At 38.6% G+C, this 25,140-nt stretch overlaps 1 protein-coding gene across 1 annotated transcript in view; it reads left to right on the top strand.

The window, feature by feature from the left end:
• The window catches only part of FGL1 (fibrinogen like 1), a 28,312-nt gene extending 4,304 nt beyond the window's left edge, over positions 1-24,008 (top strand). The window contains exons 2-8 of the mRNA XM_026508438.4: positions 6,879-6,958; positions 9,129-9,309; positions 15,514-15,673; positions 15,923-16,020; positions 19,458-19,546; positions 19,742-19,929; positions 23,584-24,008. Of these exons, the coding sequence (XP_026364223.2) occupies positions 6,896-6,958; positions 9,129-9,309; positions 15,514-15,673; positions 15,923-16,020; positions 19,458-19,546; positions 19,742-19,929; positions 23,584-23,743 (939 nt within the window). The 5' untranslated portion in view covers positions 6,879-6,895 and the 3' untranslated portion in view covers positions 23,744-24,008. The remainder of the gene's footprint in view (positions 1-6,878; positions 6,959-9,128; positions 9,310-15,513; positions 15,674-15,922; positions 16,021-19,457; positions 19,547-19,741; positions 19,930-23,583) is intronic.
• The last annotated feature ends 1,132 nt before the right edge of the window (positions 24,009-25,140 follow it).

Raw genomic sequence — 25,140 nt, forward strand, 5'->3', positions numbered from 1 at the left:
CCTTCATTTCATGGCACTTACATTGTAGACGGCAGTGGTGTGGGTAGACCATAAACATACATATAATATTTCATTATATTTGCATGTATTTTTCAGTTTCTTTAGTGCCTAGCTGTCCCTTTCTTAATATATTAGGTTGAACCGTAAGAAATGACGTACATTTGAATGTTTTCGACCTACAAAAATGGCAATTTCATACACTTCAAAATAATATGCATAATACATCTCTAGGCATTTGATTAGTTACCTTGTATGAGGGGAAACATACAACATTTGTGCTTTTGTGTCTGGCTTGTTTCACTTGACATAGGTCTTCAAGATTTATATTTTATTGTGTGTATATATCTCTTTCTGATCATCCATTCATCTGTGCATGGACATTTGTGTTGTTGTTCACACACCTTTTGTCTGTTGTGAATAATGCTGCTATAGACATTGGTGTGCAAATAACTGTTCATATCCCTATTTTCAATTACATCTTTTTTTTACAGTATGAAGTTTTATTTATTTTTCTTTTTAAAAAGAGATTTAAAAATATATTTATTTAGACAAGTAATCTCTACACCTGATGTGGAGCTCAACCTCATGACTCTGAAGTCAAGAGTCACATACTCTTCTGAATGAGCCAGCTGGGCAACCCTAAAATTAGAATTTTTAAATCATAATTTTTTTTTAACGAACAGTAGAAATTTATTTCTCGCAGTTGTGGGGGTGGAAAGTCAAGATCAGGGTAACAGTATGGCTGTATTCTGGTGAGAATACTCTTCCAGGATGCCCACAGCCATTTTCTCCACTTATCTTTATTTATTTATTTTTTAAAATTTTTTTGTTATGGTGTACTATATTTTGGCTAACTGAACATAATTAAATTGTAATTTTATCACAATTTTATATAGTACTGAAAAATATGTTAAGTGAGAGAATTAGCAATAGTATTAAAGTCTAAGGACAATTACCGCTTCTATTTTGCAAAAAGGTAATTCAGAAGATGGGCAATGTAGCAGAAAACACTGCCCTTGAAGTATTTATGATTCAAGTATGGAAATACTACATATATTTTATAAACAACTAAGACAAGCTCAAGTCTTGCATAGAGAGCTTCTCCTTTTTGATGATCTTTAGAGAGCACCACTCACCATCTCAGCTTTTCCTAGGAAAGATCAGTCTTGTTTCCAATGAATTATTTTACTATTAATTATACTATTACTATTTTATTTATATATTTATTAATTAATAATTTTATTAATAAATTTATAGTGTATAATATATATTGGTAATGCATAAATGTATAATTTAATGATATAATTTTATTAACGTTTATTAATAATAATTTGTGTATTAACAATTATTGAAATTTAGTACAGACAACAGTAGATACATTGACAACCTATATTGTTTTCCCATGTGATTTATGGAGTACAGTCATTGAAAATAATTCAATCTTTTCTTTTTTTGTCCCATTTTTTTCTGTCTTTCATTTTGACGGAGGAAAGGAAGAAACATGTTTTAGGGATTGTTGTATTTTTTTAGGCCTTAACTGCCTATAATTACATTTAAATGAATAAGAGTATACCACTGGCATAGCTAAATCCGTAAACCTTACTCTAACACTGTTTGACTGCTATACCTAATTTGAAAGGTGGAAATGTCTCCATATCTAAATATATACAATATATCTAAAACAAATTGTTATAACTGTAGTAAGAATTTATTCTTCTGTCGGCTTTCTTTTTTCACAAAGAGACTCTTGACAGATGGACCAATGGTAATGACAGATCCTTCCAAGAACTCCTAGGTAAAAGAAACATGAGACTACCCCCACGATGGGAATGAAAATGTGTTTGTTTATAACATCAGATGCCTTGGGTTAGGGTACTCATTTCTATCTGAAATTTTGCTAGATTTGCAAATATCTCAATATCTGCAATGCAAAGTTGAGGACACTACTGTATTGTAAGTAAGGCTCTTTAGTGTAGTTGGTGTTGGCATCTTGAAGGAGATTACTTTGTCTTTCATGACAATAGTAAAAGCCATCTAGAAAAGTTTTAAAAATACAATTCCAAGATTACCTTATCAATTGGAAAATATTAATTGAGAGCAAATGTATTCATCTCCTCAATTTGCTCATACTTCTCTGTTCTTTGGCAATTCTCTTCTTACTTCTCTCCCCTCTAAAAACTCGAGGGGGGGGTCTTTTTTTTTTTTACATTGAAAACCATTTTAATGTCATAATTAAACCTAATTTCTTGTATATTTTAATCTAAGCTAATATTTTATTTATTTATTTAGAGAGAGAGAAAGAGCACGTGCACAGGCATGAGTGGGGGTGGGGTGGAGGGACAGAGAGAGAGACTCTTAAGCAGACTTGATGCCCAGTGCGGAGCCGACATGGGGCTCAATATCACCACCCTGAGACCATGATCTGACCTGAAATCATGAGTCGAACACTTAACTGACTGAGCCACCCAAATGCCCCAATATAAGCTAGTATTTTAAATGTAATTCAATATATTCAATACAAACTATATATAAAAGCATCTAGTGCACATCGCACCCGGCATTAAGCAGGCACCCCATAAATGTTTGAATTTTAAAGGGTTACTAAGATCACAGAGTAAAAGATCAGTTTTCCTAGACTAAGTTGCTATAAATGATATCATATGAATGTTTAAAAGGATGACTCGCTGAAAACTGGATCTCCAAATGCTTAGCAGAGCTTTTTGCAATGACTCATTGCATGTGTTCCTGTATTTGGTCTGACTGCTTTGCCCGCTTAGCTGTGTGATTTACACAGCACTCCACTTCTTTCTGTACATCTCGGTTATTTTGTTTACGATGTCAGATGAAAACATTAGTTGTAACGGGTAAATTATACATCTTCATGGTAAATTGATTGCTATAGTTTCTCTCTCTCTGTCTTTTTTTTAATTTGAGAGAAAGAGAGAGAAGATGAGCGGGGGAGGGGGAGTGGGGAGGGTAGAGAGAGACAGAATCTTAAGCAGGTTCCACACTCCGTGCAGAGCTGGATGCAGGGCTCGATCTCATGACCCCGAGATCTTAACCTGAGCCGAAATCAAGAGTTGGACGCTTAACCAACTGAGCCACCCAGGCACCCTTATAAGTGTTTCTCTTTAGACTGTTAGGTAAATGCAGATACAGAAAGAAACTTAATATATACCTCCCTTCAGAGAGAACTCCTTTGAAAGAAACACGCAAAATTAAACCTATATCTCTCCTGTGTGCATGAATGAGGCTTGCCAACCGGTGGGCTTCTTTGGAGAATGATCAGGGAAGGACAAAGCTCTTCTGTTGGAGAATGGCCCAATGTTAGCCTCTGACGACCTTTTCTGTGAGCCTATTCATTCCTCCAGAGAGGAATCCCATGGTCTCTGGCCTGGAAGTGGTGGGAGGAGTAGACAGCGGGCTGCCTGGCTGCCAGGACAGAAGTATCCTTGTGTGTGTGTGTGTGTGTGTGTGTGTGTGTGTGTGTGTGTAGGTGGGGGAGGGATGTTTCAACCTGAAGAACAAAGTACTCTCCCCTGACCTCCCTTGTGCCTGTGGTCATGCTACCCAGAGCCTCTCTGGTTCAACCTTAGTGGAAAGCAAGCTTTGTTGTTTGATGGGGTGAGAGAAACAGTATTCATGGGCGGCTCCAGGTTTAGGTAAAAATCTGAACGTCAGCTTGTCACCTCCAACCCTGCCTTGAAGCTAGCGGATGCCTTCAGGCCTGCACCCAGCTGGGGCGTTGCAGTGCAGCTTAGCTTGCTTCGTGTGAGGCTCCCCTCTGCCGCAGCTTGTTCCCCAGTTTTAGCAGCCCTACCAGCTCCCCCAGGTGCTTTTTACATCCTACAAACGTGTTGATATCGCATGCCAGGTGTTTTCTCCACTACCTTTCTCATCAACCTTGTCAATTCATGTATTCTCCATTTTTCTTTACTCCTTTCTAGTGGGTTTTTGTGTGAGAGAGAAAATAAATTCATGTGTTCAATCCAACCAAAAGTCTCTACCCCCTTCCTAACGCTTATTTTCAAAAATACACTTAGCTCATTGTTTTTCCCTTGACCAGGATACACATAGAGAAGGCAGGAGGAAGTATTGTCACTGCAAACAGACAAGTTTTTTTGGCAAAGAAAGGACATTTTTCCCTTCTGAGAAATTTTTTCCTTCCCAGAGAAAATGTTCTGCAGAGACAACTAACCTTTTATTGGGGTCACTGTAACAAGTTAGATGCTGGGGATACAGCAGTTAACAAGGTAGGGTCTTGGCTTCAAAAATCTTATTCTAAGCAGTTAGAGAAAGACATGCAAAAAACTGACCACATGATAATTTCATTGCTTGGCACGGTGCCTGGAACAGAGCAGGCATGCAAACAATGTTTATCGTGTGGATAACTGCTATTTTGGTCTGTAAATATAGTATGGGTCACAGTGGAGGAAGTAATTAATTTTGTCTTGAGGGGTGGTCTGGCCAAGTTCAGTTTTTATATTTAATTACATATGGTTTCACATATACTTAATTTATATTGCCCATTTCCATTTTAATAGTGATTTTCATTTCTTGCTTGAAACATTGCCTCACCAAGGCCGCCATGTTTATTCTCCCACAGCGTGTAGCACAGTGCGGAGCAGATAGCTGATAAACAGTAAAGGCTTGCTAACGTGGCCATTCCCTCGGATTGTCTCTGCTTCAGGGCAGCTGTCTCCTCTCCTGTCAGGTTCACCTGATGCTCCTTTGGAGAAGTGCATGACTCAGGGACAGTTGAGTCACAGCCATGTTCAGGAGCGAGGCTGATGTTCACTGAAGAAGGCCAAGCGGGAGGGCCCGAGTTCATCTGTGCTGCCCATTTCCCTGAGTGTTGCAGTCCTATGTAGATCACGAGGCAGGCCTTGTGGAGTTCAGGTTAAGGGCATGGGCCATCAAGGTGGAAAGCCTTCTGCTCAATTGCTGTGTCTTCCATAAACCCGTTGTGTAATCTTAGGGAAGTGACTTAACCTCTTTGATCTATTCATTTGTATCATGAGGATAATAGTACTTGCCTTAGAGAGTTCCTTGAGAATTAAAGTACATGCTTATAAAATACACAACACAATTCTAGACTCATAGTAAAAAAAAAAAAAGTCAGTCAGAAGTAAAATTATAGTTATATCTAGCAGACTCTTTATTATTCTCTGTAATGCATAAATTTCACATACTCTAAAAACTCACATTCTATTTTACAGTGCTTTGCAAGGTGGCCATGCCCGATATTTATCACTGAATTTAGGTGTCTTTCCCATTCTGTAACTGTTTTTGTTGGCCTCAGGAGGACTGAGAACTAACTACTTTGTTCTAATAGACTTAAAATTTTTTGTATATTACATCAAATCATTGCTTCCCAAACTTTGCTGAACATTGGAATCAGCAATGTTTTAAAAATTCCATGCACTGAGGGCTTCAGAGGGGAAGGGGTGGGGGACTGGGATAGGCCAGTGATGGGTATTAAGGAGGGCACACGTTGCATGGTGCACTGGGTGTTATACACAAATAATGAATCATGTAACACTGCATCAAAAACTAAGGATATACTGTATGGTGACTAACGTAACATAATAAAAAATTTTATTAATAAAAAAAAAAAATCCATGCACTTGACTGCCACCTTTAGACATTCGATTGAATTCCTGGACATGGAGATTTTTTTAAAGCTCCCCAAGTGATCCTAAGGGGCAGTAAAGTTAGGAACCCCCTTTTTAATTACATAAAAATTGAGAAATAGATACATGAAAAGACCTAGTGGTCATAGGTTCTATAAGAATAAAAATAGGCTAACAAATAATTCAGTTGATTCCAGTTCTTTTCTGGAAACCATAGGTGTAAAATTTGTTTGAAGATTATGCAAATATTTCTGCCCTACTCGGCTCCTTAGCTTCTAAAATTTATGAAAAATCATCACTGGCAGCATACAGAAGTTATTTTGAGGATGAACAAAATTTTTCCTCAAGACTCATAACTTCAAGAGTGATTTTATTTTATTTTATTTTATTTTGAGAGAAAGAAAGGATGCGCACAAGTGGGGTGTTGGGAGCAAGGGGAGAATGTGGAGGGCAGGGGAAGAGAGAATCCCAAGCAGGCTCCTCCACGCTCAGCACAGAGTCCAGAGTGGGGCTTGATCTCAAGACCTTGAGATCATGACCTGAGCCGAAATCAAAAGTTAGACCCTTAACCGACTGAGCCACCCAGGCACCCCTCAAGAGTGATTTTTAAAAAATCTCAATAAGTGGTAAAGTGAGTTTTCCTCTATGACTTTAAACAGAGCTTAAAGATTTATATCACCTTGGTAGCTTGCCTATCCATTAAGACATCAAGAAAAACAATGCTTATCACGTCCTAGAGTTGTAATTTTTTTCTTTTAAAAATAAAAGCAGTCTTCCATATGTAAAATGAGTTATTGTTCCTTAGGCACTTATCCTATGTCAGGGTATCTAAAAGTATTACATCAAAATTGCCACAGTCCTGTCAGGTAGAAATTACGATTTCCGTTTACAAATCAGGAGCATTTTAGTAGGTGGCCTGAGGGTGCACAATGAGAAGTGGCTCGGCCAAATCATGGCGCCAGGTCTTTGTGTTTACAGAGCCTTTGCTTCGTCTGCACAAGCAGTATGTTACCATTAGGACACTCGAGCAGAGGCAGAGTCCCTTCTCAATCCTACTTAAGGTAACAGAGAGCATCGTTCTGTGTGAGGGAAGTGTGGGAACATCCAGGAGAATTTCCTTGAAGACTCAGACTAGAGATGGAGCTGCGTCTGACAGCCCGGATCACGTTGGAGCCTGAACTCAACCCTGGTCTTGTGAAAAAATTCACAGTAAAGAAGTTTCTGAAATTTCTTTTGTTCTTGTAGTTGTTTCAGGGAGAAAAATGATGAAGATGTTCAGTTTCATCCTTGTCACCACCGTTCTGGTAATGGGCAGGGAGAGCTGGGTAAGCTCATTTACTTATGTATTTATAAAACCTGCTTTGACCTGAATTTTCTTTTATTTTGCAGAAAACCTTTAGTAATTTGTCACTGAAAAAATTAAAGAGGGGAAAATATAAAAAAGATTTGTGTAAGCACCCGGCACATAATAGGCACGTAGAAGTGATGTAATTTTTTCCCTCAAAGTAAAAACTAGTATTCCCAAGAAAGTAAAATCTTTTTTGAATTTACTGGGGCTATTTGGGTAGTTAAATAATGTTAGAAACTTAAGACTATCCATAGTAATTAAAATTGACCCGGGGCTTTCCCAGTATTGAGCTTTCCAATATTGAACACTATTAGTGTAAACTAAACAAATTATGTGAAAGTAATAACAATGAACTCATGCCTTCTTCCATTCATAAATAAATAAAAGGGAGAAAATACTCATTTACTTAAAGTTCTGGGAGAGAGAAAACTCCTAAATTTTAAATAAGCTCAATAGAACCATGCATGTGGTCTCATAATGATTGAAAATACCCACCCTGTACTTTCAGCTATTTTAAATCACACACTGCAATTTATATTTAACTAAATTTAACACTATCACAACCAATTTCCACCTATTAGAAAGCAGTACAGGATTCCGGACACCATGAAATGTTCTCGCTGTTAATTTTTTGAACTGGTGGGAATCAGGGAGCTAAGCAAATAACTCTATCAGAGAGGATAAATCACGGAGTGTTGAGGAGAGAGCACCAAGAGCAAATGAGAAATGGTCCTCGAGCCAAGAGAGACTCAATGACTCAGACTTGGAAATGGGGAGAAGACCTGGACCACCACTTCCCCATTCTCTTGCTATGTGACTGCCAGTTTTGAGGCTGAATTTCTGTGTTTACAGCACAGGTCTTCACAGGAAGGAAGTGTACCTCTTTGTCCTAAATAGGGTGTCTAGCTGTGCTCTTCTGACCACCTAGCAGAGGGCCTGGAATGTTGTGGGTCCTCCTATTTATGGAATGAATACAAGGCAGTATATAAAGATAGGAACCGAAGGGCAATTTTAAATTGGGGAATCTATCTGATGGTTGTTTTAGGAAATGATGTGTATAAAGGTAGAAGTGGAAAGCAATCACACGTGAAAATTCAGAATTTTTCAAAAGTGAATATTTGTACTTATTACTGGAGATCATGACATAAGTTGCAAATAGAGACGTCAAGGTAAAAATGGAAAAATGGCAAAAACTGGTCTTTCGTCCTTTTTTCCCCACTCTACCTCTAGTAACTCTTCCAGCACCGAGGACTTTATTGAAGCTTCTGGTCTCAGTACCTCTTCCTTGGAGTCCCATCCCTGCAGCTCATCTTCCCAATTAATTCCCCGGCACATTTGCTTTCCCTTTGGAAAGTTCTCAGAAGCCAGCTTAGAAAGGAGCTGATACTCTTTTGCATCCAATATTCTTATGTCTTTTGCCCTTTTAGAGAAGATAAACGCTTAACTGGAAAACTCAGGCTCCTCCCTTCCCTTTCTGAAGTAATTGCGGGAAAAACAAAAAATAAGCAAAAAGTTAAAGTGACTTCAGTAGAATTTGCACAGTAGGTGGGTGAGATCCTCAAGGATATGAGAGTCTAAACTAGCACCCCTTATAAAGGTGACCAAATGTCATCGGATTATAAGTATTCCATTAAAATTTTAAAACATTAATACCAGAAGGTCATTCAAAAGCTTTGTTTATTTTAGGGATTGACACACTAATAATGTGCAATGATGCCATTGAAACCTTACTGTCAGGAAAGCATTTAGGTGGCATCACAAAGAGACTGAGAGTAGGGATCTCGAACTGGATTTGAATCCTGACTCCTCCTACCTGCTGGAAAATTCCTGAGCAAGTTTCCTCATTAGGATTGAGCCAATTCCTCCCTCCTGGAATCATTACGAAGATCGAATGAGACAAGTCTAAAGCTCTTAGCATAGTCATTCAGATTATTTTATATTAATATATAATTTTTTAAGTTTAAACACTTTACCATAGCCATAATTACTTATTCTTCAAACAACAAATAGTATCAGAGCTTTCAAACACTTTCTGGTTAGAATAATATTCTGAAATGGGGGTTGGGGACAAAATTGAATCATTAATTTGCCCAACTAGTTAGGAGCATTTATTTCCCAATGAGAATGAGATGTACATCACTTTGCAGGCTCTTGAGAACTGCCTCCAGGAGCAGGCACGGCTCAGAGCCCAAGTGCACTTGCTTGAGACCCGGGTCAAACAGCAACAGGTGAAGATCACGCGGCTTTTGCATGAGAAGGAAATCCAGTTCCTTGATAACGGAGAGGAGAATAATGCCATTGACCTTGGAGGCAAGAGGCAATATGCAGGTTCGAACCTATTTTCCTTACGTGTTTCAGGAACTTATAGCATACACCCACGTGCAATGGTGGTGCTCATTATTTGGTACTTTCGGTTTTGCTAAAGAGCTTTTCCTATTCCAATAACAAGCAACATGAAACATTATACCAAATTTAAGTGTCTTCTACACATTTTATCCTTTTCTCCCTATAACCTCTGCAGGGGATATTTAATACCAATGCTAAATATCTCAGAATTTCTAGAATTTAATGAGAGATCAAAGACAATAGATTGTTTACTTGTTATGCAAATAACAGATGATAACTTGTGAAATTTTAGAGTCGAGTTTTGTTTTATTTGTGTATCATTTCTTGTTACATTTATACAGTTTTCCCTTCTGAAACCGTTATGTGCTTTAGGGTAGTAAATAAGGTCATAGAATAAAGAGGCAGGGAAAGAAAAAGGATCATAATTATTTAGGGAAATACAAGAGCTGCATGTATATTTTATGGTTTGGTAATTTTCCTTTTGATTGGGTCAGTGTTTCCACCCAGAAACTAAATGATCTTAGACTGTCAACACATTGCACGTATCACTGCACGTAGCATTATTCCTTATAGAAAATCATGCACTCGCCTTCCTCCAAGCATCTTTTAAAGTAAACAAAGCATAGCTGTCAGAAAGGAGAATGCCATCTAGAGAACTTTGTTCCTATGTCTGCTCTAGCTTCTCCCATGATGTATTGTAATTTCTTTGTCCATGCATCTGTCCTGATCAATTAACCAGAACCTTCGTGAGGCCTGGGATGATGTTTCATCATTCTTTCTTCCCTCTTGCCTATTCGAGTAACTGGAACATAATAGAGCCCCACATTTATGAATGAAAGCAAGGTAGTACGTAGAGATAGGAAGCGCTAGGTAAGCAAACGTAAGTTGGAAAATAGATCTGACGATAACTGAAAAACTGTAGAGGCTGAAGAGATTCCAGGCTGATGGAATAAAGACATCTTTATTTTGTGTTTCTAAATATACTCATCAGTGTAGGAGATAAGAATTGTGAGAGGGGGCGCCTGGGTGGCACAGCGGTTAAGCGTCTGCCTTCGGCTCAGGGCGTGATCCTGGCGTTAGGGGATCGAGCCCCACATCAGGCTCCTCCGCTATGAGCCTGCTTCTTCCTCTCCCACTCCCCCTGCTTGTGTTCCCTCTCTCACTGGCTGTCTCTCTCTGTCAAATAAATAAATAAATAAATCTTTAAAAAAAAAAAAAGAATTGTGAGAATCTTAGAAACTATGCTGCACCAAAATGCTCCCGTTTTCTTTCTTTACCGGGAACTTAATCTATTTCTGGTCAGACTTTTGTCCAGGGGCTCCTGACACTCTGTTGTCCAGCCACCTGATCCCTTACCCTTGATTCTTGGAGTCCAACTGCCCCTCCCCCATTTCGGGACCAGAAGGAGGCCTGCGGTAGAGGGATTGGCGTGAGGATGGCCCATGGCTCTGCGGCATGAAACAGAGAGGAACCAAGGCCAGCTCGGGTAAAAATGGGCTTGGGAAACAAAGGCACTGTCTGAAGCAATCTCGGGGCAAAGAACCAGGAACTAGAACGTAAGAAGAGAACCACGGTGATGATTAGGCAAGACTGAAAGAAGGCTCAGGAAAGCAATCGAACAAAAAGCAGAATCAGTAGAAATTCCTTGAAGACGGTGATTCTGAGCCAGGCCTACCCATTAGAATCAACTGGTGAACTTGTAAAATGCTGATGCCAATAAAAGAACCATGAAGAGTCTGAGATTTTACTCTCTTTGCAGCCTAACAAGTTAGCCTGTCACCGTTTCATGGACGCTGGCAGAAGAAAAGAGACTCCCGGGTCAGGAATCTTCATGTTCATACCAATATCCCTTGCTTGCAAATACCAAGGGAGCCCAGTGGAGTAATCCAGGTGGAGAATGTGCAGGCAGTGGGCTGTGACACAGCTGAGGAGCCCTGAGCTTAGGAAACATCAATCTTTTATTATGGGTTACAAGCAAATTGGCCCAGTCTTTCCTCCTTTGCAAGAGATGTTATTGTTATGGAAGTGGACAGAAACTAACCTGTCATCTGCTCTAGAGGGAGACACTGTCTCTATCTTCTAAGGCTGTTTACTATACAAATATCCCTGAAAAAATTAGTCCAGAACATGAACTCTGGTTGCAAAATGTGCTGAAAGGCAATGACCCATGGAAAACTGTATACATACAGTGCTAGGTTCCACTCCAATTAAATGAGAACCCCTACAGAACTGAAAAGGGGTTGTGCTTTTGCGGATGGGTGTGGATGAGATTGCTCAAGACCAGAATCAGGTCAGGCTTCTTCCCAAATTTCTTCTCACAGGCTGAGGAGAGATCAAGATTTCCCAGGGTCACCTAGTGGAAGGCTTTGCTTCTTTTCAGGTAGTAGGTAGGGTATGGCGGCAGTTCAATACCCTTTTCATTTGATGATGTTTGGGGTCAATTGTAATGTGGTCAGTTATCCACTTAGCAGGGTTTAGCTACCTATCCTGAGACTGTGGAAAATGTAAGATGCATATGTCAGGGTAGGATCTCAGTGAGTTAAGTAAGCCAATCATTGTTGATAATGGGGTCGATTCAGAGAAGGGGGGTAGCCAGAATAGCCAAATGGCCGTTTGATTGATGACTTTGTCTTATGGGCTGAGTTGTACCCCTCCCCCCATTAATATGTTGAAGTTCTAACCCCTAATGCCTGTGAATATGACTATTTGGAGACAGAGCCTTAGCAGAAGAGATTAAGTTACAATAAGGGCATTAGGATGGGCCTCACCTATCTAACTAGTATCCTTATAAGAAGAGACACCAGCGACACTGGCACACAGAGGAAAGACCATATGAGGATACAGCAAGAAAGTAGCCATCTGTACACCAAGAACAGAGGGTTCAGAAGAAACCAACACTGCTGGCACCTTATATGATTCCAGAAGTGGTACACGGCTAATCTCAAGGTCAAGGAACTTGTGTATGCAAGAGAAGTATCATTATTCCAAATTCCAAACTAAGCTCAAAACCCAGGGTATCTATTCAGATACAATCTGAGCAGGTTGTGAACACAAATTCAAGTGTCCAGTCATGTCAGGAAGCAGGTGATTGGATGTTTGTTACTAGCACTGTGCAACCAGTCATGGGAAGAATGATGTTCAGGAGCTAAAACTCCAATCCCTGTGTCAGGAGTGCTGGGTGGAGACCTTGGGAAAGTCACCAAGGAATAAGGCAGAAATCAGTTAGTAGGAAATGGAAATACCAAGGTCAGAGGAGGACCGACTGTATAAGCAGGAATTGGATGGAAGAGTCACATGGACAAACCATTATCGTGTGTGTGTGTGTGTGTGTGTGTGTCTGTCTGTCTGTCTGTCTGTCTTATAACATTATCGCACATAGAATAGATGATAGACATTTTCTGGTTTTGGATATAACATTAAAAAAAAAAACCCAGAAGTTAGTAGATCTGTGTCGTAATCTTCATGTATGGCAGAAGCATTGAACCTGGTTTCAAATTCCAACTGCCCATCTTGCTAGCTGTAGCTTTGGGGCAAGTTACTTAACCTTTATGGCCCTCATATTCCTCATCTGTGAAATGGAAATGATAAGAATGCTTCTTAGTTGTAAAGATTAAGAGTTAACGCAGGTAACATGATTACAATAGCATTTAGTACAAAAGAAGCGCTCAATGAATGTCAGCTCTCTATCCACATTATTATATACGCTCTCCCTTATTTTCACAGGAGCGAGCCTACTCACCCCACCCCTCAAGAATCCTGCCCTCTCCAAGGAACCAACACACTCTCTTCTTTTAAGTTTCCTTCTTAATGTTGCCTGACTGCGGAGGGGCAAAGGGGGGGGGCAGGGGGCGGGTAGAATGACTAGAGCAGGGCGAGCTCTAGCATTTCCCCGCATGCCCCTGAGTGGTGGCTGGGCTCATGCTGGCCTTTCATTGAGCTTAGCATGTGGGGACATCGTGTCTTTGGTTCTCCGCTTTGAGCTCAGCCACCATTGTGGGACAAGAGGGAAGTCTGTTTGGCAGGCTGTCATATCACTTCGTGAAGCTTAAACTTTCGGCCTTCCAATGTGGCTTGCTTTCTGCATGATCAGAGAAAGTATTCACCTCACCCAGTTTAGTGTAGTGTTTGTCAGAGGGCAGGAAATCTTGGCCTCGCTCTAGTATTATGTAAGTATCCAAAAATCCCTTTTTGTTTTTTAAACTCCCATGAGCACAGAGCTTTCTATGCCTGTCCTTGCCTGCCTATTCTCCAGAGAGTTGAGTGGGTCGAAACATTTTGAAAATCATAGTTTGAAATACCTCGTTAATGTTTTACACCCTACATTGCTTGAACTTCCTGGTATCACAGTGTAAATCACATTTCCCCAAGGCAGGCTCCTTATTTCTAACTTATTTCTTATGAGCAATTTTGCTACTGGTGCTTTTTTGATGTTTTTTAACTTGTTGGGTGGTTTTTGTTCTGTTTTTTGCCTTTTTTTTTTTTTTTAAGTTGAAAGCTTTCCTCTGGATTTAAGCTGTGTTTGGTTTTTTCCTCTGGGAAGAAGGAAAAATTTTTTAAAAACACAAACAAACTTGCAGTTGGCATAAAATAGAAACAAATAGAAAATGTTGGCTGCAAATGCTATATTCACAAAGTTTTCCAGAGCAAAAAGTTATAGTTAATCATTTCCATATTTGCCTAGAAAATAGTCTGAAGCTTTGGAGTCTTTACTATTCAGCTCTTTGGTAGGAGATTATATGTAAGCAAAGCGCTCCTTCCTTAACAAGGTTAAAATCTGCTTACTTTAATGAAAAGTGTTGTACGACTTACTTGACCACAAAATGTAAGCTTTTGAACAACACAGAACTAATTTTAGGTAATGCTTTTCTTCTTGTTTAATTGCCAAAAAATGATTTTTTTTTTAAAAGAACCCAGCAGGCCTAAAGAATGGGCTTCTGAATCTTAGAAATAAATATACAAATAAAGCCCAAATCATTACAAAGAGGAACATCTCAGCAATAGTATATGATTGGTCTCAACCTGGTGAAGGTTTTTGAAAGGGACAAAGTTCTTTATTTTCTTTTCTCTTCTAATTTCTATTGCCTATTCCACCAATTTAATGTGCAATATATTTTATTTGTAACAAAACAGAGTTGTAGAAAATTTGGCATCAAAACAATGAAAATGAAGAAAGAACTTTAAAATATGCTAACAAGACAGAATTATCCAATCAGGAACAGAATTTTTTTTTTAAAAGGAAGGAAATTAACAAAATGATAAGAGTAACACGTGAAAGTTGTAATGTTAAGTTATAGCGTTTTTTACTCAAAAATCTGTAACTAGGTATTCTTGAGACCATCTCTTTCTAGTGGCCTCTACTTCAACCAACCTTTAAACATAGCTCCTAGCCATGAAACAATAGTGAAGTCCATACTTGCCATATTCTCTAAGTGTGTACCTATCAGCCTAGATAAGACCCAGTGGCTATTAATTTATCCTACCCTCAAGTTATTTAAGAAATAGATATTACTTTTCGGTGACAAATTGGTACCTGTGTTTGCTTCAATAGTCGAAGAAATATCATGGCAAAGAAGAACATAGGGATAAAAGTAATAGCAGAAGCTTGCAGTTTTTAGCAAAAACATCTAAGAATGCATGGAGTGTTAGAAATTTCAGTGGGTTAGTAAAAAAAATCTGTTGAGACTGGGAGGTTATAAGAATCTAACAAGAAGATTACTATTTTGAATTCATCTCCAGATGTTCAGAATGATCTGTAATGTTTTAATCAAGATAACCCATATTAAATTATTTGTTTGAGGTTACATTTCTACTTTCATTTTAGCTTCCTAGGAGAGATAAGTTCTAATATTCTGTCATAGGAGGCTATAAGTTCCAATTAAATATACTGTAATTAACTGAACATATATAATTTTTAATTGTTTTCCACAAAAGTAGAAATGAGAAACCAAATTCCTATTTTATTTTCATGATCATGTCAAGGAGTCAGATGATAATTAAATACTAGGAAAGGAAATAAGACTTGCCTACTATTTACTGCAAGATGTCCAAGATGCAATTTTAAAAAGCTGATTATCTACACCATGTGTTTATCTGTCTCCATTAGTATTGAGTAATCTTATCCAGAAGCTCTCATGAGAGGGAAAAAAAACACATAACAAGTGTTACATTACCTTGTTTTGCAAACAGACTGTTCGGAGATTTTTAATGATGGTTATAAGCGCAGTGGATTTTACAAAATCAAACCTCTCCAGAGCCCAACAATATTCTCCGTTTACTGTGACATGTCTGATGGAGGAGGATGGACTGTAATTCAGAGACGATCTGATGGCAGTGAGAACTTTAACAGGTGTGCTAATTATGACATAAGGGTTTATTTGGAGTAGTGTGTGTGAGATTCACAACAAGTTTAGCCTTTTTATTATATCCTGAGGTCTATAATTAGAATTTCACTCTCTAAGTAAGAATACCGAAAGTGCATTTACTAACTGAGAAAACGTTGGGGGTGGGGATGGTAGTTGGGAGGGGTGGGCACCTTGGTTGCTACAAAGGTCCTTTAGGATTTTGCTAAAATCAGTGTTCACTTTAAATTTTTTAGAGGCTGGAATGACTATGAAAATGGCTTTGGAAATTTTGTTCAGGAAAATGGTGAATATTGGCTGGGTAATAAAAATCTTCACTTATTGACCATACAAGGTAAGTTTTGCCTGTTACCAAATTCACTTGAAGTACAATTTAAAAAAAAACACTAAAATGTTTTTCCCGAAACCATAGGCAATGGAACCAATTCAGTAACTGCTGTGTTTTGCAGATGGCAATGATCCCTTTTGGGCAATAATCCCCTTTATACAATATGGCCACTTAAAAGTAGGACCAGAGGCAAAGAAACTAGATCTGCACTGGGAGTGGGAGATTTCTCATATATTTATTTTCTATTTCTGGAAAGGAAATGGAATGTCATCATCCTTCTTTTTTTAATGCCTCGAGTTCCTCAAAATATCTATACTGGGTCAGCTCTCTATTGCCATGATAGTAGTATGTAACAGGCCTCTTCTCGATTTACTGGTTTAAAGCCGCAACCATTTATTATTGCTCACAAATGTACAAGCTGGCTGGACAGTTTTGCTCATCTGGGCTGCTGATCTTGGCAGGGCTTGCTCATGGGTCTGTGACCAACTTCCTGGTCTGCGGAAGGCTGGCTGCTGTAGGTTGGCCTCAGATGGAATGATCTGGCTCTGCTCTATATGGTCTCGTCTTCCAGGTAGCCAGCCTGGAACTCTTCAGGCAGAGTTCCAAAAAAAGAGAGGACAAGTACGAAAGTTGCTTGAGACCTAGCCTTAACAACCGGCACATGGTCATTTTCACTGCCTTCTTCTGGTAAAAGTAAATCACGACACCAGCACAGTTTAAGGGAAAAGAAATGGACTTAATGGGAGGAGTTACAAAGTCACATTGCAAAGGTTGAGGTAAACAACTGGGGCATTGGGGCTGTTTTTGCAATCAAATACTGTAACAAATGTCCTTGCCTCCATCCCCCTCAGCTTTTATTTGGAAAAATTTCAAAGATACAGCAAAACTGAAAGAAGAGTCGACCTACCACCTAGATTCTACACTAACATTTTAACTGTTTTTATTATTTTAATCACATACCTATCCATCCATTGAGCCATTTTATTTTATTTTATTGACACATTTCAAATAGAAGACATCTGAACAATTTCCCCTGTGTCCTATGTCCTGCCTGGGTATCTTCTACTAGGGTTCAATATTTGTCTAAAATATCATTAGTTTGATGAATTTTCTAAGTTTCTTTTTCCCATGTTCATTTACTCCAGTTCATTGCCTTCCTTGCCTCAAGTGTAAGTCTGGGATTGTAGACAGCCTCATTCGGGTCTGATTCAGAATGTTTTATAAAAGGCAATTGTATTGCTCAAGAAAGCGTACTACTATACCACACCGGCAATGCATTAAACACAAAAGCAGGGGTTTGCTTGTTTCATCCAAGTTAAGGAAAGTGATTGGTGTTTCTATACTCATAATTCAAAGGTGAGATTATAATTATAGGGGTCTTTGAGACACCAGAATAATAGCTGGAGAGGATAGATAATCTAGAAGCCTGATGCTTTCTTTGCTTGTCCTTCTTGTGATCAATGCTCTAAATTTACATAAAATTTCCCTTCCTTCAGTGTATTTATTTTCCTACTTTGGAGGGTTTTATGAAAGATAAAACACTTACCATACCTGCGCTTTTTTTGCACGTTAATATTTATCTGGTTTCTTATTGAAACTATGAAAACTCTAAGCAGTAACCCTTGGATCCTTCTAAATACATAACGTTCAAAAGTATTATCAAATTAATATTAAATGCTTATTTACTCAGATGCACGTCTCCAACACATCTCCTTCCCCTTCATGTTTTAACTGGTTTTCAGGCTCCTACTCTCATGACAGCAAAAATGTGTTTATCAGTCCCAGGTTTCACAACCAATATCACATTATCCCAAGGAAAACCCATGCCTTTGCAATTCTTTAATTGTGAGAGCACTTAAGGCTAGTGAATTTCCTCAGAAAATAGCCTTATCCCCATTACATAAGTTTTGACTGGAAATGTTTGCAATAACATTAATTTAGGAATGGTCTGTAATTGCATTTTTATTTACATGTTGACCATAAAGATATTAAGATGGTTACCTGAAACATTGAGTCTGACTTCGTATTTCTTCAAAAATGCGAAGTATTTATTAGGAGAGTTAACTTAGCCTGCCTTACTGCTCTATTCCACTTTACAGTCTTGGCTCAAATAAACTTTATTGCCTTTCCATAAGATTAGAGGGGTCTCTTCCAGAATCCCACATCAGAGAGCTCCATGGGAGGGAGAGTCTGTGGGGCTAGAGCGCCAGGGCCAACAGAAGTCCACACTCCTCCCCACTCGGTAAGAGCCAATCCAGCATTCCCTGCCCAAACAGCCCTGAGCTTGTTTCCAGGACCTGTTCATGCCTCTTTTCATCTACCCCCCTTGAGAAGATTGTGTTGCTGGTACACACACCCCTGGGCCTGAGGGGAGGTAAAGCAATAGCTTTTAGTATGGGTATAAATAGAGCTTAGATGTGCAGCCTGGAATGTCCACAAATGTGGACAAGACTCCTTTCTGTGCGTGATGGAGATAGAGATAGAGACAGGAAAAGAGGCAGACCATACACGAGACCTGTGTGATGGGGTCCAGAGGGTCTCTCCCCCTGGGCCTCCATGTTCTGGCTTGGAACCCCAAGGAGACTAAGATACTAAATTCAAACCTGGTCTTATAAGTCATTGTGAAATTTTATTTATCAAAGTAGGAGGATAGAACATATACTATCTAACATTTAGTTTGATTTATAACTTTCTGGTTCCTGACAAGAGTTCTGTTTTTCAAAAAAGAATAGTCTTGTGATTCACAAATGATGGGACAATGGAGAAAAGATCACTTGAAGATACCAACTAGTTCAATTATTATTTACTTTTAAGAGCAACATTCTTACTGAAAGTAAGAAAAAGAAGATAAATGTTTAAACTTCTTAAAACTTCTTGCATTGTTATATATATATATATTTTTTTTTTTTTTGAAAGAGAGAGAGACAGAGAGAAAGATTGAGAGAGCATGTGTGAGCAGAGGGAAGGGGAGAGGGGGAGATAGAATCCTAAGCAGACTCCCAGTATGGATCCCAATGTGGGACTTGATCTCATGACCTTGAGATCATGACCTAAGCTGAGATCCAGAGCCAGATGCTTAACCACTAAGCCACCAAGGCACCCCTCATTGATAGATTTCTTAATCTATTAACTAAATAATGACTTGTTTTCTGTTGTTCTTTGTCAAGTGAATTGCACTAGCTTTTACCTGGGATGGATCTGTAGAAAATTTCCACCTTTAATATTGTGTCTCTAGCTATTTTCAAGTAAAATACACAATAAAATGTTCATGTTGTAAATACAAGGGAGACACTGTTTGTTCTTTGAAAGCTGACTCATGGCTAAAGGAAATGGTTTAAGTAAAATAGAGCCATGAGTTGTTTTTAAACCTCTATGAATCAATGTCATCTCACACATCAGAAATATCCTATCATTTTTTGCTTGTTTTTTTTTTTTTTTTTCAGGAGACTACACTTTAAAAATAGACCTTGGAGATTTTGAAAAAAATAGCCGTTATGCACAATATAAACTTTTCAAAGTTGGAGATGAAAAGGTACTCAAATTTTCTAATAAGTAACATCATGAATTAATGTGTAAAATATAAACCCTAAAGTCAGTGGAAACAAATAGATACAGTAGGACCTGTTCTTTTGTTTATTAAATAAACATATTATTAACATTAATTATCAACACTAAATTAACACATTAGAGTGACAACTGATAGGGGAAGTTTCCTCTTTTCCTCTAGAATTCCTATGAGCTGAATATCGGGGAATATTCTGGAACAGCAGGAGACTCCCTCGCAGGGAATCTTCATCCTGAGGTGCAATGGTGGGGTAGTCACCAAAGAATGAAATTCAGCACACGGGACAGAGATAATGACAACTATGAAGGAAACTGTGCAGAAGAAGATCAGTCTGGCTGGTGGTTTAACAGGTTTGCATTTTACAAACATAGTTGTGATGGCGTTGATAATATCTCACTGGTGGGCATTAATTATAACAGGTGAGGCAATGTTGTCTTCTTTATAATACCGGTATTATTATGTAATCATCCTTATTAGAATTCCTCAGTCATGAAGTATTTTTGAGGATTTGTTCATTGTGTGCATGAATAAAGCTTGAAAGGTGTTATAGAAATAAATCAAATTACTACTTATGCGAGGATTGCTTGCAAACTGAATTATGGGCAAGTTATCATAAATAGTTGGCCACAAATTGACATGAAAATATAGAGAGCATTTATACAGGAGAAATATTTTCAGCTTTCTAATAACCAGCTTGGTCTTTGCCTTCTCCTACCATATGAAATGACCATGTTATTTGTGTAATTTTTACTATGTAAAACTACTTTTCAATCACTGTGACTTGTATTAAATCATTGAATCCAAGCTCCTCCCAATACAGAAATTTCCTCTACAATATTCCTGACACCTAAGTCCACCCTCTTGCTGAATACTTCAGTGTTACTTTATCAGCTAGCTCATTACATTTTTTTAATTGAACTCAGTTTTTCCTTTTACTAACTTGTAATCGGTCTTCTTATATCTTGCCAGATTTTTTCCTCAGTAGTTAATAGAGCAACTGTAATTCCCTTTCAACAGAATCCTTCAGGCAATGGGTGAGAGGATATTTATTGTATTCCTCGAGATTTTCTCGTCTCTAGGCCAGATACTCTTGACCCCTTTAACTGTTCTCCACCCAAGATGGTTTCCAGATAGCTCCCTTCGTTGTAATTACAAAGTTTAGGCAAGAAAGGAAACTTCATACAGTCTTCCTTAAAACTAACTTGATGGGTCTGCTATGTCTGCGAAGCAGATGTGCTCCAACTGGTAGGCAGTACGTAAGTTTTGAAAGGCTTTTCTCTTTAGAAAGCAAGGACCACCTCAAAATGTCTGGCCATTTTGATTTTCCATTATGGAATCTTCAGTAAGTTAGTGTTTCTGGAGTGTCAGATTTTCCATATTATTGAAAACGACCCATTAAGTTCCACCATCCCAATTTTAACTTTATTTTTGTGTTGTAAGTACTTTTAAAGCATTTTGCAGTCCTCTGTCTTATTAAGTGGAGGTCTACGAGGCAAGGCGTATATTAATTTTCCCTGAAAGCATGAGAGTCTTCTCCAGGAACATCAGCTATTGTGACGTGCTGATTTTATTTTATTTTTTAACTTATTTTATTTTATTTTTAAACAAGGAAGCCCATTTGGAGGCTCCAGAATGGTGATTTTTTTTTAAATTTTATTTGTTTATTTGGCAGAGAGAGCGAGACAGCCACAGAGAGAGGAACACAAGCAGGGGGAGTGGGAGAGGAAGAAACAGGCTCCCAGCAGAGCAGGGAGCCTGATGCAGGGCTCGATCCCAGGACCCTGGGATCACGCCCTGAGCCAAAGGCAGAAGCTTAACATCTGAGCCACCCCGGCGCCCCTGTGACGTACTGATTTTAGAGTTGTAGATTCTACGGAGAGACAGCTAGTTGTAGGTAGTGTGATGTGTCGAACTGAAATGAAGTGGTTGTAAAAACAGTATTTTCTCTGGATTTTGCTTTTTTAAAAGTTTGAGTCCATTTAATTTTTGGTCACTTGTAAAGGAACTGGAGCACTTAGAGCAATGAGAGAGGACGGGGAAACAAAGGTATCTTTCCTTCTTATCAAACCAAAGAGGATGATAGTCTTTTCCCTAGTGGTTTTCTTGTGCTTTTAAAGGCCATCTTTGTCACCTTCTCTTCCTCCTCCTTTTTCCTCCCCTGTCCTTCTAAGTTAGCATTGTGTAAAAATTACCAGCATTATGTAAAACGTATCCATAATTCACTAAGTTGCAAGATCCCTTAATGTTTGATTTTGAACATGACCATGAACCTACCTCATTGTCTGGCTGCCATGGTGTCTAAAGGACAACCAGCACATATATTAACATGGGCAAATAAATGATTTACTTGACTTTAGCTATAAGGGTTCAGAGATGACAAAGAAAGGCAATTTGGTAGCTGGGGCTGCCGAAGGGAACCCTTCATTATCGTTGAAGCCAAAGGAGATGAAAAGTCTGTACAGGTGGAAAATCAGTAAAGCTGGAGAAAAAGTCAATTGTTCCAGAAGCTCGGTGCTATTTCTACCATGCCTCCTATTCCTCTTGTTTAATCCTATCATCCTCTTCCTCCTTACCCTCTTTTTTTTTTTATCCTAAAGTCCTAACTTACATGAAATGTTGGCACTTCATAATTATCTCTCACCTGCAAGACATTCTTTCTCCACATAGCAAACCGGTCACTGAGTGTGGATGTCGTCTCTGCTTTGCTCATGCGAGTGCTCACAGCTACTTCTTCACCGACGGAGCCCCAGCCAACTCCTCACCTAGTTGCAAGTTCAGGCTATTTCAGAAACTGAAAGGTGTTGGAAAATTGGTGTTAGAATAACTAAGATTTTTTTATGCTGACCATGAAGTTAGTTTTCCTAATGGGATTCAAATCACAGACCCAATAAAAATTGTATATAGAGTAGATGTCTCTAGGAAAACAGCGATAGACATATATTCTGGAGGCTCAGTTTAGGGTATTGTTTCTCTAACATTACTTTCCATACAGTTTTAAAGACACAGTAGGTCTTTGATACTTGCAGATTGAGCACACACGGCTTTAGTAATACCAAGTTAATTAGGAGACTGTCCGGGTGGGCAGCAGGAGCAAATCACTAAGCTGCTTAAGTGATCCACGCCAAAAGCTCAGCATCGATGGATAAATTACACGCTTTTTTTGATTCAGTAATTTAGATACTTTCCATTGATTATTCAGAACTATCCCTTGTGAATGTTCTCCTTTGATCTTATTATCTGCCATCTTTTCATTGGTTAATCAGTATGTAACAGCTCATTCTTAACATACACAGGAAATTATCACACACTCTTAGTTATACACATCAGGGACAAAATTTACAGATTCTAAAGGAGGAAGTGGGACATTTTAAAATTTATGATAAGCCAACCCACTTATCTAGATTGGAACAATATATGTTAAAAAATTAACTCGGCAACTCGGACGAATGATTATCAGTTAATTGCTGGGAAAACGTTACATGGTGGTGTAGGTTTTGTTTTCCTACCCTTGAGGTTAAAATAATGGACATGTTGGTGATTTTTAAAGGGGGAGGAAGGGAGTTTGCAGTACAAAAGCTATGTCTTGGCAGCAGATGGATGAACACGTAAGTGTAAATTACACAGGGAAGCTGGCAAGAGAGCGCCCTGCCACACCTGGGTTTGTGAGCTTGCAAAGGCTGAAGGTTACAAGGTCGTGTTTTTGTTTGCTTGTTTTCCCTTTCTCTGTGTAAAAGCGATTAAGAACAGAAATGCTTCTTTTACAGGACCCTTCAGGTGACCTGGGTTGTATCCTAAGATTTGTTATGGCACTAAAATCCATCAGTTGAAAAAACCCATCTGTTGTAGAAATCTCCTGGCTTTTGGAAATTAATCAATATTCCCTTGTCTGAAAAATGGCAGGATTCATAGTCAAAATGTTTTTTATCGTTTGCTAGCCAATAGAAGGTTTTAGGAAGGCGACTTTTCTAGGCTGACTGTTTTGTGTTTATTTTTCTCCCCACTAGGTGTCACTCCGCAAACCTGAATGGCTTATACTACGCCTGCCCCTACACCGCTAAAACAGACAATGGGATTGTCTGGCATACCTGGCATGGATGGTGGTATTCTTTGAAATCTGTGGTTATGAAAATTAGGCCCAATGATTTTATTCCAAATATTGTTTAATTTTTCCCTGGTGGGCTTTCTTTCTGTAATTCAGTTAGGTTTAACTTGATTTGAAAAATAGCACTTCTGAACATATACACGCTTACGTGACAATGGTAACTGTTACGTGTACTGCTTTTCATTCCTACTTACCTTGATTACTTAATGCACTTTCAGTACAGCAAAAACGTGTATTCTTCAAATAAATGTAGATTATTGAATTCCTATGTGCAGAAGGTTATGATAAATGCTTATGTTGAACAAAAAATAAAAAGCACAGACTATATAACATGTCTTGGGTAAATATATAATAAATTAAGTATAAATGCAGTTGAAAACACACATGAAAAAAATCCAGTAAGTAACAGATTGCCAAATCAACTGCATAGACAATAAATATAAGTTAGGATTTCAACTCAGGTCTCTGACTACAGAGCTGGAACTCATAATCACGATTTAGAGTCTTAGTCCCTATAAAACATTACCCTGTATTTTTAGGATGTTTGTGTAGGTTAGACACTTCTTTTAGAAGCCTTGTTTTAATTCTTACACAAGTCCTGTGAGGTATTGTTATCCCCCCTGTAACAGAGGTGAACTTTCGTGGATCTGAGATTTTGTGACTGCTCAAACTTACAAGCTAATAAGCCAGGGAACGAGGACTCAACTCCAAATTCACTCAAATCTTATCCCAAATCCAATGTTTTGCTACCACGCTGCCGCTTATGCGGATAGAACTTGGATGAGTGAGGTGGAGGGAGAGAACCTTTCAAGCGAGAGGAAAAGTATGAATAAAGACAAGGTAGTCTAAAAAATATTTGAGCACCAACTGTTCAAGCCCAAGTGAAGCTCATTTTTTTAAAGAAAGACATGCACTAACCATATAATCAGAAAAATATAAATAATTTTAAAAGCTGATTAGTATAAAGGAAAAATATGTTCCTGGGGAAGGTATAGCAGGAGACCTGACCAGGCTGGTGGGAGGAGATCGAAAAATCTTCCCGGAAGAATTAACTTTTTGAGTGGAGATTTTTAAGCTAGGTGTATGTGGGATATCACTGCAGGCTGAAGGAAACCTTGTATAAAGTACACAAAGTAGGAAAGTATGAGGGGAAAAAAAGCAGGTTAGACAGGCAATAGAGTTTAGCGATCCTTAAATCTTTAAACCAAGGATTCTGCCACCTGATAGCTGTGTGACCTTGGGTAAGCTACTTAACTTCTCTGAGCCTCAGCCATCTCATCTGTAAGATGAAGATTATGATAGTGCCTGCCTTACAAGTTTAGGTTGAGGATTATACAAGTATTTCAAACAATACCTCGCGCAGAGTAAGCAGTGAGGAAGACCTATGTGATTATTAAGCCACGTAGGCATTCAGGGACAATAATAACGGATATCTCGAATAAAAAATCTTAAGGTTAGT

This window comes from Ursus arctos, unplaced genomic scaffold, assembly GCF_023065955.2.
Source record: "Ursus arctos isolate Adak ecotype North America unplaced genomic scaffold, UrsArc2.0 scaffold_27, whole genome shotgun sequence".
Classification (NCBI taxonomy): Eukaryota; Metazoa; Chordata; class Mammalia; order Carnivora; family Ursidae; genus Ursus; species Ursus arctos.